Source organism: Nerophis ophidion, linkage group LG03, assembly GCF_033978795.1.
Source record: "Nerophis ophidion isolate RoL-2023_Sa linkage group LG03, RoL_Noph_v1.0, whole genome shotgun sequence".
Taxonomy (NCBI): domain Eukaryota; kingdom Metazoa; phylum Chordata; class Actinopteri; order Syngnathiformes; family Syngnathidae; genus Nerophis; species Nerophis ophidion.
Window position 1 is genome coordinate 3792824 of NC_084613.1, and position 18632 is coordinate 3811455.

At 47.8% G+C, this 18632-nt stretch overlaps 1 protein-coding gene across 2 annotated transcripts in view; it reads right to left on the bottom strand.

The window, feature by feature from the left end:
• trim9 (tripartite motif containing 9) overlaps positions 1-18632 on the bottom strand; it is a 78733-nt gene that overhangs the window by 17241 nt on the left and 42860 nt on the right. For both annotated transcript variants that reach the window (XM_061893976.1, XM_061893977.1), the window contains exons 4-6: positions 6982-7092; positions 1433-1586; positions 1189-1334 (exon numbers count right to left, since the gene is read on the bottom strand). In XM_061893976.1, coding sequence (XP_061749960.1) covers positions 1189-1334; positions 1433-1586; positions 6982-7092 — 411 coding nt within the window. The remainder of the gene's footprint in view (positions 1-1188; positions 1335-1432; positions 1587-6981; positions 7093-18632) is intronic.

Below are 18632 nucleotides of genomic sequence, written 5' to 3' on the forward strand. Positions count from 1 at the left end.
CCTTTCTCAAAGTGACATTGCAAGAAATTTAGGGATTTCAACATCTACGCTCCATAATATCATCAAAAGGTTCAGAGAATCTGGAGAAATCACTCCACGTAAGCGGCATGGCCGGAAACCAACATTGAATGACCGTGACCTTCCATCCCTCAGACGGCACTGTATCAAAAACCGACATCAATCTTTAAAGGATATCACCACATGGGCTCAGGAACACTACATAAAACCACTGTCACTAAATACAGTTGGTCGCTACATCTGTAAGTGCAAGTTAAAGCTCTACTATGCAAAACCAAAGCCATTTATCAACAACATCCAGAAACGCCGCCGGTTTCTCTGGGCCTGAGATCATCTAAGATGGACTGATGCAAAGTGGAAAAGTGTTCTGACGAATTGTTTTTGGAAATATTCGACGTCGTGTCATCCGGACCAAAGGGGAAGTGAACCATCCAGACTGTTATCGACGCAAAGTGTAAAAGCCAGCATGTGTGATGGTATGGGGGTGCATTAGTGCCCAAGGCATGGGTAACTTACACATCTGGGAAGGCACCATTAATGCTGAAAGGTACACACAGGTTTTGGAACAACATATGCTGCCATCTAAGCGCCGTCTTTTTCATGGACACCCCTGCTTATTTCAGCAAGACAATGCCAAGACACATTCAGCACGTGTTACAACAGCGTGGCTTCGTAAAAAAAAGAGTGCGGGTACTTTCCTGGCCCGCCTGCAGTCCAGACCTGTCTCCCATGGAAAATGTGTGGCGCATTATGAAGCGTAAAATACGACAGCGGAGACCCCGGACTGTTGAAGGACTGAAGCTCTACATAAAACAAGAATTGGAAAGAATTCCACTTTCAAAGCTTCAACAATTAGTTTCCTCAGTTCCCAAACGTTTATTGAGTGTTGTTAAAAGAAAAGGTGATGTAACACAGTGGTGAACATGCCCTTTCCCAACTACTTTGGCACGTGTTGCAGCCATGAAATTCAAAGTTATTATTTGCAAAAAATAATAAATAAAGTTTATGAGTTTGAACATCAAATATGTTGTCTTTGTAGCATATTCAACTGAATATGGGTTGAAAAGGATTTGCAAATCATTGTATTCTGTTTATATTTACATCTAACACTATTTTAGCTTTTAATTTGAAGACCAGTGTGCTCATTTCAAACTTTGCACTAGCACCTACCCTGAAAGGTCCCCCGTCTCCATCGTCCAGTTCCAGGATGTATCCATCCACCGCGATGGTGGAGAGCGGAGGCTGTTTCCATGACAACGTGGCGCTGTTGTTCTCCGTGCAGCATTCTTCCAGCTGGAGCATGGGGGCAGCCGGCACTGAGGAGGAGGGGGAGGCGTAATTGTTTTTTTTTCAAAGAAATGGCGATTTTATGAGGTACACCTGCACCGTCCGTGTGGACCGGATGTTTCTTCACCTTTCATCTGCACAAAGTCCAGCTGTTGGATGGTCTGAAGCAAGGGGGCGCTGTCCAGCGTCAGGTCAAAGTCGCTGCTCATCCGGGGAGTGAGCGTTCCTTTCCCCCACTGGCTCTCCGTCATCAGAACCCGCCGGATCAGCGCGTCCGAGATCTGACAACATAATATATGCACCTTTAAAACACACACGAGTGAATGCAAGGCATACTTGGTCGACATCCATACAGGTCACACTGAGGGTGGCCCTATAAACAATTTTAACACTGTTACAAATGTGTGAACCCACACCAAACAAGAATGACTAACACATTTCGGGAGAACATCCGCACCATGACACAACAGAATGAATATATGTGAACCCACACCGAACAAGAATGACAAACACATTTCGGGAGAACATCCGCACCGTGACACAACAGAATGAATATGTGTGAACCCACACCAAACAAGAAAGACAAAAACATTTCGGGAGAACATCCGCACCGTGACACAACAGAATGAATATGTGTGAACCCACACCAAACAAGAATGACAAACACATTTCGAGAGAACATCCGCACCGTGACACAACAGAATGAATATGTGTGAACCCACACCGAACAAGAATGACAAACACATTTCGGGAGAACATCCGCACCGTGACACAACAGAATGAATATGTGTGAACCCACACCAAACAATAATGACGAACACATTTCGGGAGAACATCCGCACCGTGACACAACAGAATGAATATGTGTGAACCCACACCAAACAAGAATGACAAACACATTTCGGGAGAACATCCGCACCGTGACACAACAGAATGAATACGTGTGAACCCACACCAAACAAGAATGACAAACACATTTCGGGAGAACATCCGCACCGTGACACAACAGAATGAATATGTGTGAACCCACACCAAACAAGAAAGACAAAAACATTTCGGGAGAACATCCGCACCGTGACACAACAGAATGAATATGTGTGAACCCACACCAAACAAGAAAGACAAAAACATTTCGGGAGAACATCCACACCGTGACACAACAGAATGAATATGTGTGAACCCACACCAAACAAGAATGACAAACACATTTTGAGAGAACATCCGCACCGTGACACAACAGAATGAATATGTGTGAACCCACACCAAACAAGAATGACAAACACATTTCGGGAGAACATCCGCACCGTGACACAACAGAATGAATACGTGTGAACCCACACCAAACAAGAATGACAAACACATTTCGGGAGAACATCCGCACCGTGACACAACAGAATGAATATGTGTGAACCCACACCAAACAAGAATGACAAACACATTTCGGGAGAACATCCGCACCGTGACACAACAGAATGAATAGGTGTGAACCCACAACGAACAAGAATGGCAAACACATTTCGGGAGAACATCCGCACCGTGACACAACAGAATGGATATGTGTGAACCCACACCAAACAAGAATGACAAACACATTTCGGGAGAACATCCGCACCGTGACACAACAGAATGAATATGTGTGAACCCACACCAAACAAGAATGACAAACACATTTCGGTAGAACATCCGCACCGTGACACAACAGAATGAATATGTGTGAACCCACACCAAACAAGAATGGCAAACACATTTCGGGAGAACATCCGCAACGTGACACAACAGAATGAATATGTGTGAACCCACACCAAACAAGAATGACAAACACATTTTGGGAGAACATCCGCACCGTGACACAACAGAATGAATATGTGTGAACCCACACCAAACAAGAATGGCAAACACATTTCGGGAGAACATCCGCACCGTGACACAACAGAATGAATATGTGTGAACCCACACCAAACAAGAATGACAAAAACATTTCGGGAGAACATCCGCACCGTAACCCAACAGAATGAATATGTGTGAACCCACACCAAACAAGAATGACAAACACATTTCGGGAGAACATCTGCACCGTGACACAACAGAATGAATATGTGTGAACCCACACCAAACAAGAGTGACAAACACATTTCGGGAGAACATCCGCACCGTGACACAACAGAATGAATATGTGTGAACCCACACCAAACAAGAATGGCAAACACATTTTGGGAGAACATCCGCACCATGACACAACAGAATCAATATGTGTGAACCCACACCAAACAAGAATGACAAACACATTTCGGGAGAACATCCGCACCGTGACACAACAGAATGAATACATGTGAACCCACACCAAACAAGAATGACAAACACATTTCGGGAGAACATCCGCACCGTGACACAACAGAATGAATATGTGTGAACCCACACCAAACAAGAATGACAAACACATATCGGGAGAACATCCGCACCGTGACACAACAGAATGAATACGTGTGAACCCACACCAAACAAGAATGACAAACACATTTCGGGAGAACATCCGCACCGTGACACAACAGAATGAATATGTGTGAACCCACACTGAACAAGAATGACAAACACATTTCGGGAGAACATCCGCACCGTGACACAACAGAATGAATACGTGTGAACCCACACCAAACAAGAATGACAAACACATTTCGGGAGAACATCCACACCGTGACACAACAGAATGAATATGTGTGAACCCACACTGAACAAGAATGACAAACACATTTCGGGAGAACATCCGCACCGTGACACAACAGAATGAATATGTGTGAACCCACACCAAACAAGAATGACAAACACATTTCGGGAGAACATCCGCACCGTGACACAACAGAATGAATATGTGTGAACCCACACCAAACAAGAATGACAAACACATATCGGGAGAACATCCGCACCGTGACACAACAGAATGAATACGTGTGAACCCACACCAAACAAGAATGGCAAACACATTTCGGGAGAACATCCGCACCGTGACACAACAGAATGAATATGTGTGAACCCACACCAAACAAGAATGACAAAAACATTTCGGGAGAACATCCGCACCGTGACACAACAGAATGAATATGTGTGAACCCACACCAAACAAGAATGACAAACACATTTCGGGAGAACATCCGCACCATGACACAACAGAATGAATATGTGTGAACCCACACCAAACAAGAATGGCAAACACATTTCGGGAGAACATCCGCACCGTGACACAACAGAATGAATATGTGTGAACCCACACCAAACAAGAATGACAAACACATTTCGGGAGAACATCCGCACCATGACACAACAGAATGAATATGTGTGAACCCACACCAAACAAGAACGGCAAACACATTTCGGGAGAACATCCGCACCGTGACACAACAGAATGAATATGAGTGAACCCACACCAAACAAGAATGACAAACACATTTCGGGAGAACATCCGCACCGTGACACAACAGAATGAATATGTGTGAACCCACACCAAACAAGAATGACAAACACATTTCGGGAGAACATCCGCACCGTGACACAACAGAATGAATATGTGTGAACCCACACCAAACAAGAATGACGCACACATTTCGGGAGAACATCCGCACCGTGACACAACAGAATGAATATGTGTGAACCCACACCAAACAAGAACGACAAACACATTTCGGGAGAACATCCGCACCGTGACACAACAGAATGAATATGTGTGAACCCACACCAAACAAGAACGACAAACACATTTCGGGAGAACATCCGCACCGTGACACAACAGAATGAATATGTGTGAACCCACACCAAACAAGAATGACAAACACATTTCGGGAGAACATCCGCACCGTCACACAACAGAATGAATATGTGTGAACCCACACCAAACAAGAATGACGCACACATTTCGGGAGAACATCCGCACCGTGACACAACAGAATGAATATGTGTGAACCCACACCAAACAAGAATGACAAAAACATTTCGGGAGAACATCCGCACCGTGACACAACAGAATGAATATGTGTGAACCCACACCAAACAAGAATGACAAACACATTTCGGGAGAACATCCGCACCGTCACACAACAGAATGAATATGTGTGAACCCACACCAAACAAGAATGACGCACACATTTCGGGAGAACATCCGCACCGTGACACAACAGAATGAATATGTGTGAACCCACACCAAACAAGAATGACAAAAACATTTCGGGAGAACATCCGCACCGTGACACAACAGAATGAATATGTGTGAACCCACACCAAACAAGAATGACAAACACATTTCGGGAGAACATCCGCACCGTAACACAACAGAATGAATACCCAGAATCCTTTGCAGCACTAACTCTTCCGGGACGCTACAATATACAACTCCCCCCCCCCCGCTACCACCAAACCCCGCCCACCTCAGGTTGCCTCAACTCAAAGCCTGATCCCCGACATTAATGAACTTACATCCAAGAAAAGACAGATTTGAGCAGTAAAAAGGCCTGAATGATTGATTAATTCAACGTTATTTTATTTTCAAATATGCTAGCCTGTGGAAAAGGTTATTGTTGATATTTACCTCAAAAGGCTGCAAGAAGAAAAGAGGCGTTTAATTTTTTATTTAAATTTTTTTGAAAGTTGATTTTGCACTATTGACTTATATTATTGTTGCAAACTGAGCAATAATTAACGTTTCATTAATTTAATTAATTTAAAACCTCTTCTCAGTCCGACACTTACCAAAGGCATGCGGTAAATTTAGGCCTGCGCTTATAAATTTGAGTGTGATGTAAGGATACCATCATGAAAAGCACATTTAATAAAAAAACGTTATTATGGTCTTACCTTTACTTATAAATGAAGTCCATGCGCAGCTCCTTCTGATCAAAAGCATCGATAACTTGTTTATAGAAGTCTTCCTTATCTTTCTTCAGTTTTAAAAGTCTTGATGGAGATCTTTCTTTATTACCTCCTGCTTCCATTGAAAGTCCACTTTAGAAAACTGTTTTTTTTAGATATGTAATCCTCCATGTTAAAAGTGCAAGCGAGAGGAAAAAATAAACGATCGCTGCTTGTTGTCACTTCTTCTGCAGCCGAGTAGTCACAAGAAGGATCACTAGCGCCCTCTAACACCAGGAGGCGGGAGTCATTTAATGACTCATATTTGACACACGCAGCTACGGTATATTAATAAAACATAGCTGCTTACTGTTCTTTTTAGCATATTCAATAGCTTGGACCTTAAATCCTACTGAATAGCTCTTAATCTTCTTCCCTTTATGCGATTTTAAATGATTGAAATCAGCCTCCTCCATTTTGAAAATGATGACAGGTGAAGCGTCACCCGTGACGTGACGAGTTTGACCCTGTGGAAATTCTAGGCATATGCAAATTATTTGGTGAAACGAGTTTGACCCAGCGGAAATTCTAGACATGCGCTAATAAAAATAATACATTGAGAAACGAGTTTGACCCGGCGTTAATGTTAAGCATGCGCTAATTATTTTACGAAACGAACAGTAATTCTAGACAGGCGCATACTTTATACCCGGCGGAAATTCAAGGAAATACGGTAGTTCAACCGTGGCCCGTGTATTTGTTCAGTTTTAAATTCGGCCCACTCCGTGTTTGACTTTGACACCCCTGCTGTAGTTCGTCCACAGGAGGCGTAAGAAAACTGACCTGGAGGAAACCACTGGGGTCGTTCTCCTTGATGACCTCCAAGCAGTACTCCATCAGACCGGTGGTCTGGCGCAGCTTCACCGTGCAGTGAGAGATCTGATCCCGCACCACCTGTGGCAAAAGGCAGAAGAAGACACTTTTTAAATCGGGAAAGTGTGGATGACGGGTCCACGGTCGGCGAAGGACGGGTCCTGTCGCCGACCGGAGGACGGGCCCTGTCGCCGACCGGAGGACGGGCCCTGTCGCCGACCGGAGGACGGGCCCTGTCGCCGACCGGAGGACGGGCCCTGTCGCCGACCGGAGGACGGGCCCTGTCGCCGACCGGAGGACGGGCCCTGTCGCCGACCGGAGGACGGGCCCTGTCGCCGACCGGAGGACGGGCCCTGTCGCCGACCGGAGGACGGGCCCTGTCGCCGACCGGAGGACGGGCCCTGTCGCCGACCGGAGGACGGTTCCTGTCGCCGACCGGAGGACGGGTCCTGTCGCCGACCGGAGGACGGGTCCTGTCGCCGACCGGAGGACGGTTCCTGTCGCCGACCGGAGGACGGGTCCTGTCGCCGACCGGAGGACGGGTCCTGTCGCCGACCGGAGGACGGGTCCTGTCGCCGACCGGAGGACGGTTCCTGTCGCCGACCGGAGGACGGGTCCTGTCGCCGACCGGAGGACGGGCCCTGTCGCCGACCGGAGGACGGGTCCTGTCGCCGACCGGAGGACGGGTCGTGTCGCCGACCGGAGGACGGGTCCTGTCGCCGACCGGAGGACGGGTCCTGTCGCCGACCGGAGGGCGGGTCCTGTCGCCGACCGGAGGGCGGGTCCTGTCGCCGACCGGAGGGCGGGTCCTGTCGCCGAACGGAGGGCGGGTCCTGTCGCCGACCGAAGGGCGGGTCCTGTCGCCGACCGAAGGGCGGGTCCTGTCGCCGACCGAAGGGCGGGTCCTGTCGCCGACCGAAGGACGGGTCCTGTCGCCGACCGAAGGACGGGTCATGTCGCCGACCGAAGGACGGGTCATGTCGCCGACCGAAGGACGGGTCCTGTCGCCGACCGAAGGACGGGTCCTGTCGCCGACCGAAGGACGGGTCCTGTCGCCGACCGAAGGACGGGTCCTGTCGCCGACCGAAGGACGGGTCCTGTCGCCGACCGAAGGACGGGTCCTGTCGCCGACCGAAGGACGGGTCCTGTCGCCGACCGAAGGACGGGTCCTGTCTCCGACCGAAGGACGGGTCCTGTCGCCGACCGAAGGACGGGTCCTGTCGCCGACCGAAGGACGGGTCCTGTCGCCGACCGAAGGACGGGTCCTGTCGCCGACCGAAGGACGGGTCCTGTCTCCGACCGGAGGACGGGTCCTGTCGCCGACCGGAGGACGGGTCCTGTCGCCGACCGGAGGACGGGTCCTGTCGCCGACCGGAGGACGGGCCCTGTCGCCGACCGGAGGACGGGCCCTGTCGCCGACCGGAGGACGGGCCCTGTCGCCGACCGGAGGACGGGTCCTGTCGCCGACCGAAGACGGGTCCTGTCGCCGACCGGAGGACGGGTCCTGTCGCCGACCGGAGGACGGGTCGTGTCGCCGACCGTAGGACGGGTCCTGTCGCCGACCGGAGGGCGGGTCCTGTCGCCGACCGGAGGGCGGGTCCTGTCGCCGAACGGAGGGCGGGTCCTGTCGCCGACCGAAGGGCGGGTCCTGTCGCCGACCGAAGGGCGGGTCCTGTCGCCGACCGAAGGGCGGGTCCTGTCGCCGACCGAAGGACGGGTCCTGTCGCAGACCGAAGGACGGGTCCTGTCGCCGACCGAAGGACGGGTCATGTCGCCGACCGAAGGACGGGTCATGTCGCCGACCGAAGGACGGGTCCTGTCGCCGACCGAAGGACGGGTCCTGTCGCCGACCGAAGGACGGGTCCTGTCTCCGACCGAAGGACGGGTCCTGTCGCCGACCGAAGGACGGGTCCTGTCGCCGACCGAAGGACGGGTCCTGTCGCCGACCGAAGGACGGGTCCTGTCGCCGACCGAAGGACGGGTCCTGTCGCCGACCGAAGGACGGGTCCTGTCGCCGACCGAAGGACGGGTCCTGTCGCCGACCGAAGGACGGGTCCTGTCGCCGACCGAAGGACGGGTCCTGTCGCCGACCGAAGGACGGGTCCTGTCGCCGACCGAAGGACGGGTCCTGTCGCCGACCGAAGGACGGGTCCTGTCGCCGACCGAAGGACGGGTCCTGTCTCCGACCGAAGGACGGGCCCTGTCGCCGACCGGAGGACGGGCCCTGTCGCCGACCGGAGGACGGGCCCTGTCGCGGACCGGAGGACGGGTCCTGTCGCGGACCTGAGGACGGGTCCTGTCGCGGACCTGAGGACGGGTCCTGTCGCGGACCTGAGGACGGGTCCTGTCGCGGACCTGAGGACGGGTCCTGTCGCGGACCTGAGGACGGGTCCTGTCGCGGACCTGAGCACGGGTCCTGTCGCGGACCTGAGGACGGGTCCTGTCGCGGACCTGAGGACGGGTCCTGTCGCGGACCGCAGGACGGGTCCAGTCGCGGACCGAAGGACGGGTCCTGTCGCCGACCGAAGGACGGGTCCTGTCGCCGACCGAAGGACGGGTCCTGTCGCGGACCTAAGGACGGGTCCAGTCGCGGACCGAAGGACGGGTCCAGTCGCGGACCGAAGGACGGGTCCTGTCGCCGACCGAAGGACGGGCCCTGTCGCCGACCGGAGGACGGGCCCTGTCGCCGACCGGAGGACGGGCCCTGTCGCCGACCGGAGGACGGGCCCTGTCGCCGACCGGAGGACGGGCCCTGTCGCGGACCTGAGGACGGGTCCTGTCGCGGACCTGAGGACGGGTCCTGTCGCGGACCTGAGGACGGGTCCTGTCGCGGACCTGAGGACGGGTCCTGTCGCCGACCGGAGGACGGGTCCTGTCGCGGACCGTAGGACGGGTCCTGTCGCGGACCGAAGGACGGGTCCTGTCGCGGACCTGAGGACGGGTCCTGTCGCGGACCTTAGGACGGGTCCTGTCGCGGACCTGAGGACGGGTCCTGTCGCCGACCGAAGGACGGGTCCTGTCGCGGACCGTAGGACGGGTCCTGTCGCGGACCGAAGGACGGGTCCTGTCGCGGACCTGAGGACGGGTCCTGTCGCGGACCTGAGGACGGGTCCTGTCGCGGACCTGAGGACGGGTCCTGTCGCGGACCTGAGGACGGGTCCTGTCGCGGACCTGAGCACGGGTCCTGTCGCGGACCTGAGGACGGGTCCTGTCGCGGACCTGAGGACGGGTCCTGTCGCGGACCGCAGGACGGGTCCAGTCGCGGACCGAAGGACGGGTCCTGTCGCCGACCGAAGGACGGGTCCTGTCGCCGACCGAAGGACGGGTCCTGTCGCGGACCTAAGGACGGGTCCAGTCGCGGACCGAAGGACGGGTCCAGTCGCGGACCGAAGGACGGGTCCTGTCGCCGACCGAAGGACGGGCCCTGTCGCCGACCGGAGGACGGGCCCTGTCGCCGACCGGAGGACGGGCCCTGTCGCGGACCGGAGGACGGGCCCTGTCGCGGACCGGAGGACGGGTCCTGTCGCGGACCTGAGGACGGGTCCTGTCGCGGACCTGAGGACGGGTCCTGTCGCGGACCTGAGGACGGGTCCTGTCGCGGACCTGAGGACGGGTCCTGTCGCGGACCGTAGGACGGGTCCTGTCGCGGACCGAAGGACGGGTCCTGTCGCGGACCGAAGGACGGGTCCTGTCGCCGACCGGAGGACGGGTCCTGTCGCCGACCGGAGGACGGGTCCTGTCGCCGACCGGAGGACGGGTTGACGTTCAACACTTTCGAAACCTGAGAAGAATCGTCTGAGACGTCACCTGTATCGTACTTTCTCCACCCAGACCATGGTGCCAGTCTACTTCCTCACGTCCGCAGCCTGAAGATGTCCTGGCAAACAGGAAAAACCACGGCACAGACGGACGGAGGGGTTGCCAGGCAACAGTAACCTTGCCGGCGGGCTGAGAGGAGAGGGGGGGGGGGGGAATCCTCGGCGGAGAAAGGATACACACGAGCGGCGCGGGGCGACACATATCTGACATCACCTTGGAGATCACCCACGCTTCTGATATCATCTCAGGAGTCTTGGCACGGGAGGATTTTCCTCTGAGACACATATTTCTTTTGGAGTGGAATAACATGAACTAACTGAGTGTTTCCATTGGAGTAGTGGTATCCCGATCTGACGTTGATATCGGTGTGATATCCATTGAAGTAGTGGTATCCCGATCTGATGTTGATATCGGTGTGATATCCATTGGAGTAGTGGTATCCCGATCTGATGTTGATATCGGTGTGATATCAGGAAAGGTGTCGGACAATATCGGCCTGCATGTAAAATGTTCAGACATCCAGTCAACATCTGAACGTCCTCCAATAAACACGCAAGGTTGGTATTTTTTTATTTTTTATTTTAGTCAAGTCTTTTACTTAAAGTAAACACAAGTCCTTACGGGCACCAGGTCGCCCGTAAGGACCAGATGAGTCGCCCGCTGGCCTGTTCTAAAAATAGCTCAAAGAGCAGCACTTACCAGTGAGCTGCCTCTATTTTTTAAATTGTATTTATTTACTAGCAAGCTGGTCTCACTTTGCTGGACATTTTTAATTCTAAGAGAGACAAAACTCAAATAGAATTTGAAAATCCATAAAAATATTTGAAAGACTTGGTCTTCACTTGTTTAATTAAATTCATTTATTTTTTTGCTTTGCTTCTTATAACTTTCAGAAAGACAATTTTAGAGAAAAATACAACCTTTAAAATGATTTTAGGATTTTTAAACACATTTTTACCTTTTAAATTCCTTCCTCTTCTTTCCTGACAATTTAAATCAATGTTCAAGTAAATTGATTTTTTTATTGTAAAGAATAATAAATACATTTTAATTTAATTCTTCATTTTAGGTTGTTTTTTCAAAGAAGAATATTTGTGAAATATTTCTTCAAACTTATTGTGATTAAAATTGAAAAAAATATATTCTGGCAAATGTAGAAAATCTTTAAAATGAAATTTAAATCTTATTTCAAAGTATTTAGAATTTCTTTTAAAATTTTTGTTCTGGAACATCTAGAAAAAAATATTATTTCTTTGTTAGAAATATAGCTTGGTCCAATTTGTTATATATTCTAACAAAATGCAGATGGGATTTTAACCTATTTAAAACATGTCATCAAAATTCTAAAATTAATCTTAATCAGGAAAAATGACTAATGATGTTCCATAAATTATTATTATTTTTTTTTTTCAAAAAGATTCGAATTAGCTAGTTTTTCTCTTCTTTTTTTGGGGGGGTGAATTTTGAATTTTAAAGAGTCGAAATTAAAGATTAACCATGTTTCAATATTTTTTCCTCTTTTCTCTTTTAAACCATTCAATTAAGTGTTTTTTTTCATCATTTATTCTCTACAAAAAAACCTTCCGTAAAAGGAAAAAAAAACTTACGAAGAAATGACAGACAGAAATACCCATAGTTCTAGTACTAACCCTGGGGGCCGTAGATCATACATTTGCGAGAGCCGACACACAACCTGCAAGCAAACTGAATATTCCTCCGTAAAAAGATGCAGAGTGAACGTAATAATTCATGTGTTCATCACTGCTGGTTTGTTTTTTATTTTTCCCCATAAAAGAAAGTTGAAGTCACCTCTTTGTGGCGAGTGCGGTTGTCACGGTGATGAAACCCGCTCATTTTTACCCCTTGAAAAGCGCCTCCTGGTACATTTACACACACACACACACACACACACACACACACACACACACACACACACACACACACACACACACACACACACACACACACACACACTGCAGCAGCTGAAGAAGACAAATCACTTTGCTTGTGTGTTGACACTATCAGGACTCCGCCGTCGCCTGCAATGCACCTCGCTCCACTTTTGTAGGAGTCACATTCCCGCACATCTTGTAAGAAGAACGTGGCATTCATTTACCAAGACATTTTTTTTAGGGTCCTTGGCCCATGGCAAAGGACTCCACAGGAGTCCTTTGCCATGGGCCAAGGACCCTATTGAAACTGCTGTGTTTTATTATTATTCCGCACCTACGCGCTGTAATTTGACCCCCTTAACATGCTTCAAACCTCACCAAATTTGACACAAATGTCGGTATAGCAAACCTTCCCAACATATTAAGCAACCAATCCCCCAAAATGAAAATTGCGCTCTAGCGCCCCCTAGGAAAAAATGACAGTCAAAACTGCATGTAACTTCTGTTAGGAATGTCATAGCGACATGAAGCAAAAACTCCTATGTAGGTCTGTCTTAGACCCAATTTTCATACACTCATTTCTTTCAGCAAAAACCTACAGGAAGTTGGCAAAAACCACTTCAAAATAAAATTTTCGCAAAAAATGCAATTTTTGCGCTCTAATTTGACCCCTTTAAAATGCTTCAAAAGTCACCAAACCTGGCGCACACATAAGGACTGGCGAATATTGCGATCTAATGAAAAAACCAAACCCCAAAACTCAAAATTGCGCTCAAGCGCTATTTTTGAATAAAACACTGAACAAACTGCTCCTAGGAAGAAAACACAGACAAAACTGCTTGTAACTTCCGGTAAGAATGTCGGAGAGACATGAAACAAAAACCTCTATGTAGGTCTCGCTTAGACCTACATTTCATAGATTGACAACCCCCAACAAAAATCAACAGGAAGTTTGCAATCCCCCCTTCCAAACAAAAGTTTTATAAAAACCGGTCACCTTTCTTCAAACATTATCTCCTCTGAGTGCGTTTGTGGTTTTGGCTTCAAACTCGCACAGGAGAGAGATTGAACCCTTCTGATTAAAAGTATAGAACAGAGTTTTGATAAGTTCTCAGGTTTTGATTTTACGCGCCTTAAAAGAACCCCTGTGCAAAGTCTCCTAAAAAATGTCATTTTTGCCTCTTTGAGCGGTTATTTGACCCCCTTAACATGCTTCAAAACTCACCAAATTTGACACAAACGTCGGTATAGCAAACCTTCCCAACATATTAAGCAACCAATCCCCCAAAATGAAAATTGCGCTCTAGCGCCCCCTAGGAAAAAAATTACAGACAAAACTGCATGTAACTTCTGTTAGGAATGTCATAGCGACATGAAGCAAAAACTCCTATGTAGGTCTGACTTAGACCCAATTTTCATACACTCACTTCTTTCAGCAAAAATCTACAGGAAGTTGACAAAAACCTCTTCAAAATAAAATTTGCGCAAAAAATGCAATTTTTGCCTCTTTGCGCTGTAATTTGACCCCTTTAAAATGCTTCAAAAGTCACCAAACTTGGCGCACACATAAGGACTGGCGAATATTGCGATCTAATGAAAAAAACCAAACCCCAAAACTCTAAATTGCGCTCTAGCGCTATTTTTGAATAAAACACTGAAAAAACTGCTCCTAAGAAGAAAACACGGACAGAATTGCATGTAACTTCCGGTAAGAATGTCGGAGAGACATGAAACAAAAACCTCTATGTAGGTCTCGCTTGGACCTACATTTCATAGATTGACAACCCCCAACAAAAATCAACAGGAAGTTTGCAATCCCCCCTTCAAAACAAAAGTTTTATAAAAACCGGTCACCTTTCTTCAAACATTATCTCCTCTGAGTTCGTTTGTTGTTTCGGCTTCAAACTCGCACAGGAGAGAGATTGAACCCTTCTGATTAAAAGTATAGAACAGAGTTTTGATAAGTTCTCAGGTTTTGATTTTACGCGCCTTCAAAGAACCCCTGTGCAAAGTCTCCTAAAAAATGTCATTTTTGCCTCTTTGAGCTGTTATTTGACCCCCTTAAAATGCTTCTAAACTCACCAAACTTGACACACACATCACGTCTGGCAAACCTTCCCAACATATTAAGCAACCAATCCCCCAAAATGAAAATTGCGCTCTAGCGCCCCCTAGGAAAAAAATTACAGACAAAACCGCATGTAACTTCTGTTAGGAATGTCATAGCGACATGAAACAAAAACTCCTATGTAGGTCTGACTTAGATCCAATTTTCATACACTCACTTCTTTCAGCAAAAATCTACAGGAAGTTGGCAAAAACCACTTCAAAATAAAATTTTCGCAAAAAATGCAATTTTTGCGCTCTAATTTGACCCCTTTAAAATGCTTCAAAAGTCACCAAACTTGGCGCACACATAAGGACTGGCGAATATTGCGATCTAATGAAAAAAACCAAACCCCAAAACTCAAAATTGCGCTCAAGCGCTATTTTTGAATAAAACACTGAACAAACTGCTCCTAGGAAGAAAACACAGACAAAACTGCTTGTAACTTCCGGTAAGAATGTCGGAGAGACATGAAACAAAAACCTCTATGTAGGTCTCGCTTAGACCTACATTTCATAGATTGACAACCCCCAACAAAAATCAACAGGAAGTTTGCAATCCCCCCTTCCAAACAAAAGTTTTATAAAAACCGGTCACCTTTCTTCAAACATTATCTCCTCTGAGTGCGTTTGTGGTTTTGGCTTCAAACTCGCACAGGAGAGAGATTGAACCCTTCTGATTAAAAGTATAGAACAGAGTTTTGATAAGTTCTCAGGTTTTGATTTTACACGCCTTCAAAGAACCCCTGTGCAAAGTTTCCTAAAAAATGTCATTTTTGTCTCTTTGAGCTGTTATTTGACCCCCTTAAAATGCTTCTAAACTCACCAAACTTGACACACACATCAGGTCTGGCAAAAATTGCGATCTGATGAAAAAACCTAACCTCAAAACTCAAAATTGCGCTCTACCGCCCCCCTAGGAATAGAACACGGACAAACTGCTCCTAGGAAGAAAACACAGACAAAACTGCTTGTAACTTCCGGTAGGAATGTCAGAGAGACATGAAACAAACAACACTATGTAGGTCTCACTTAGACCTACATTTTAATAATTAACATACTTTGGCAAAAATCAACAGGAAGTTTAATATTTTCACTTCAATGCAACAACTGCATTACTTTCACAATGCATTAGATTCTCAAAATAGTGGCTCCAAGGCGTCTTCTAGCGCTTATCCGGCCGTGGGTCTCGGGGGCAGCAGCCAAAGGCGGACCCGACCAACACTGCTTGCAGCTTTAATTTTTTTTTGTATTTAGTACACGTATAAGATTGAAAGGCATACTGGGTGATTTAGCTCAGTTGGTGCAAACAAACACTTACAAATCGACGGATTTAAGTTGCTCCAGTGTCAATGCGAAAGTCCTGATCGTTTGGTCCGCATATTTTACCGGCGATGCTAACGCAGACATCGCCGAATAGCGTCAATAGCTTCAGTTCCTTCTTCAATTTTGTTTTCGCTATCTGCCTCCATACTCCAACCATCCGTTTCAATACATAAGTCGCTGAAATCCGAGTCTGAATCCGAGCTAATGTCGCTATATCTTGCTGTGGTATTCCCATTGTTTATTTGTATTGGCAGCACTGGATGACGTCACAGGAAAATAGACAGTGGCTTCGAGAGCGAAAATAAGGCACTTTAAAGCTTTTTTTAAGGGATATTCTGGGACGGGTAAAATTTTGAAAAAAAATTCCAAAAATAAAATAAGCCACTGGGAACTAATTTTTATTGGTTTTAACCCTTTTGAAATTGTGATAATGTTCCCCTTTAACATGACACTGATGAGGAACTTGGATTGGAAACACTGAGCTGCATAACAGGATGTTGGGTAAGAGTCTGGAACATTCCCGTTTCTGCCGCTTTGTGCATAGCAACAAGTATAGTTGGCCAATTAAATGGTGGGGCAGAGGTCACATGGACAATAACCACTGTATTGTCGAGAATAATGTGATGTGTTGTATCACCATAGCAACGAGGAAGGTGGTTGGCTGAGAAGCGTAACCACCCCAAAACAGAGGGTATATAGGAATGTTGACTTCGCTATTATACGGGATTCCGTACTTCTACGTCGCATCCAATGGACCACAGAGAAGACCTCTGATCTGCTTGGACTGAAAGAACTTTTCCAGCTCTCCAAACAGAACCTGATTCGACGAACAAGAGACTTTTCTCCATTTCTGAGATAACGGCAAAAGAGGAACAAAACTTCCTGTCCACCCGAGGAACCAGGGCGTTGGCCGCTCAGGCCTCGGCTCGCGGCCGCCACCACTTCTCCTTTAGCGCTCCCCTCTTCTGCTGACGCAGACGAAGCCTGGATGTGATCGCCGGGCCCGGTGATCCATCTGGCTTCCTCCAAATTTGCAATAGACCCACTTTTTGGACACTTTTAGCCTTTTTCCCTTTTTGGAAAGCTCGTTTCGTTTCGTTTAGGGGTACTTTTGGGGTTTTGTCTCGTTTTTCCATCTTCCCCTTTTTGTTTTTTTTTGTGGATTTCCGGGTTTTATTTTATGATTTTTCCCCTTTTTCGGGCTAGTCTGTTTTTCGGGTTTTATTTGATACTTTCTCCCTTTTTTGGGACCTTGCGGTTTTCGGTTTACCGACTTTAGTTTTGAATCTTTCCGATTTATGGGAACCGATTCGAGCATTCCTCTTTTTGGGAACATCCCCCGAAGAACCTGGCACAGTAAGACCCATTTGAACTTCTACTAAAACTGATATAGAGACACATTGATTAGCCATTTATTACATCATTGCAATGATTTTAGTTATTTTCTTTAGTTATTGATGATTATTGGGAATGATTTATTGACGCTTTGCAACGCTTACGCTATCGAACCTGCAATAAAAGGCATCATATAAAGAAAGAAGAATTCATGCCCCTTTGTACCACCTCGTCCTTGATGTAATACAGCAGGGTTTGTACGTGTCCAACACCTAGCTCTGAAGGGTCACTCTGACGTAGTCCACTTACAATATGTCCTGTAAGGGTTTTTCCTTATCCGAGCCCCCGAATTTAACCTAGTCAGTAACAAGAGCCAACATTCATTAGAGGCGAGCTACCCATAAACGGCGGGATCTGTGATTTAGACCCGGTCTTACGAGATAGGCTTCTCTGCTGGGTAGACCACGGAAGGAAGAGGGACAGAACCCGAACCACCAGAACCACCACAGGGTAGTAGAACTAGGCTAATTGCCCTCGCCATCCAGCGGAGTAGAGCCTGCTGGATGGACGCAAGGAAGCTCGGAAGCAAAAAAGAGAGGTAAGGAAACAAACAATGAAGACAGGAAGGAAGGAAGGAAAAAAGAATGTAAGGAAGGATAGAAAAAGAGAAGGTGGAAGAAAGCAAGGAGGAATGGAAAGAAGGAACAACGCAAGAAAGGAAGGAAAGTAAGAAAGAAAATAGGTAGGTAGGTTAGGATGCAAGGATGGAAGGAAAGTAAGGCGTAATCAAGGATAGAAGGAAACAAAGGAAGGAAGCAAGGAAACAAAGATTGGGAGAAAGGGAAGGAAGGAAGGAATATAGGAAGAAAAAATGGATGAATAAAAAGTAAGAAGGAAGGTAAGAAAGAAGAATAGAAGGAGCAAGCCAGGAAGAGAGGTAGGAATTAACGAAGGAAGGAAGAGAAGAAGGAAGGAAGGAAGGAAGGAAGGAAAGAAGAATGTAAGAAAGTTTGGAAAAAAAACAAAGCTGGAAGGAAGCAAGGAGGAATGGAAAGAAGGAACACAGCAAGAAAGGAAGGAAATTAAGAAAGAAAATAGGAAGCAAGGAAGGATGTTAGGATGCAAGGATGGACGCAAGGAAGA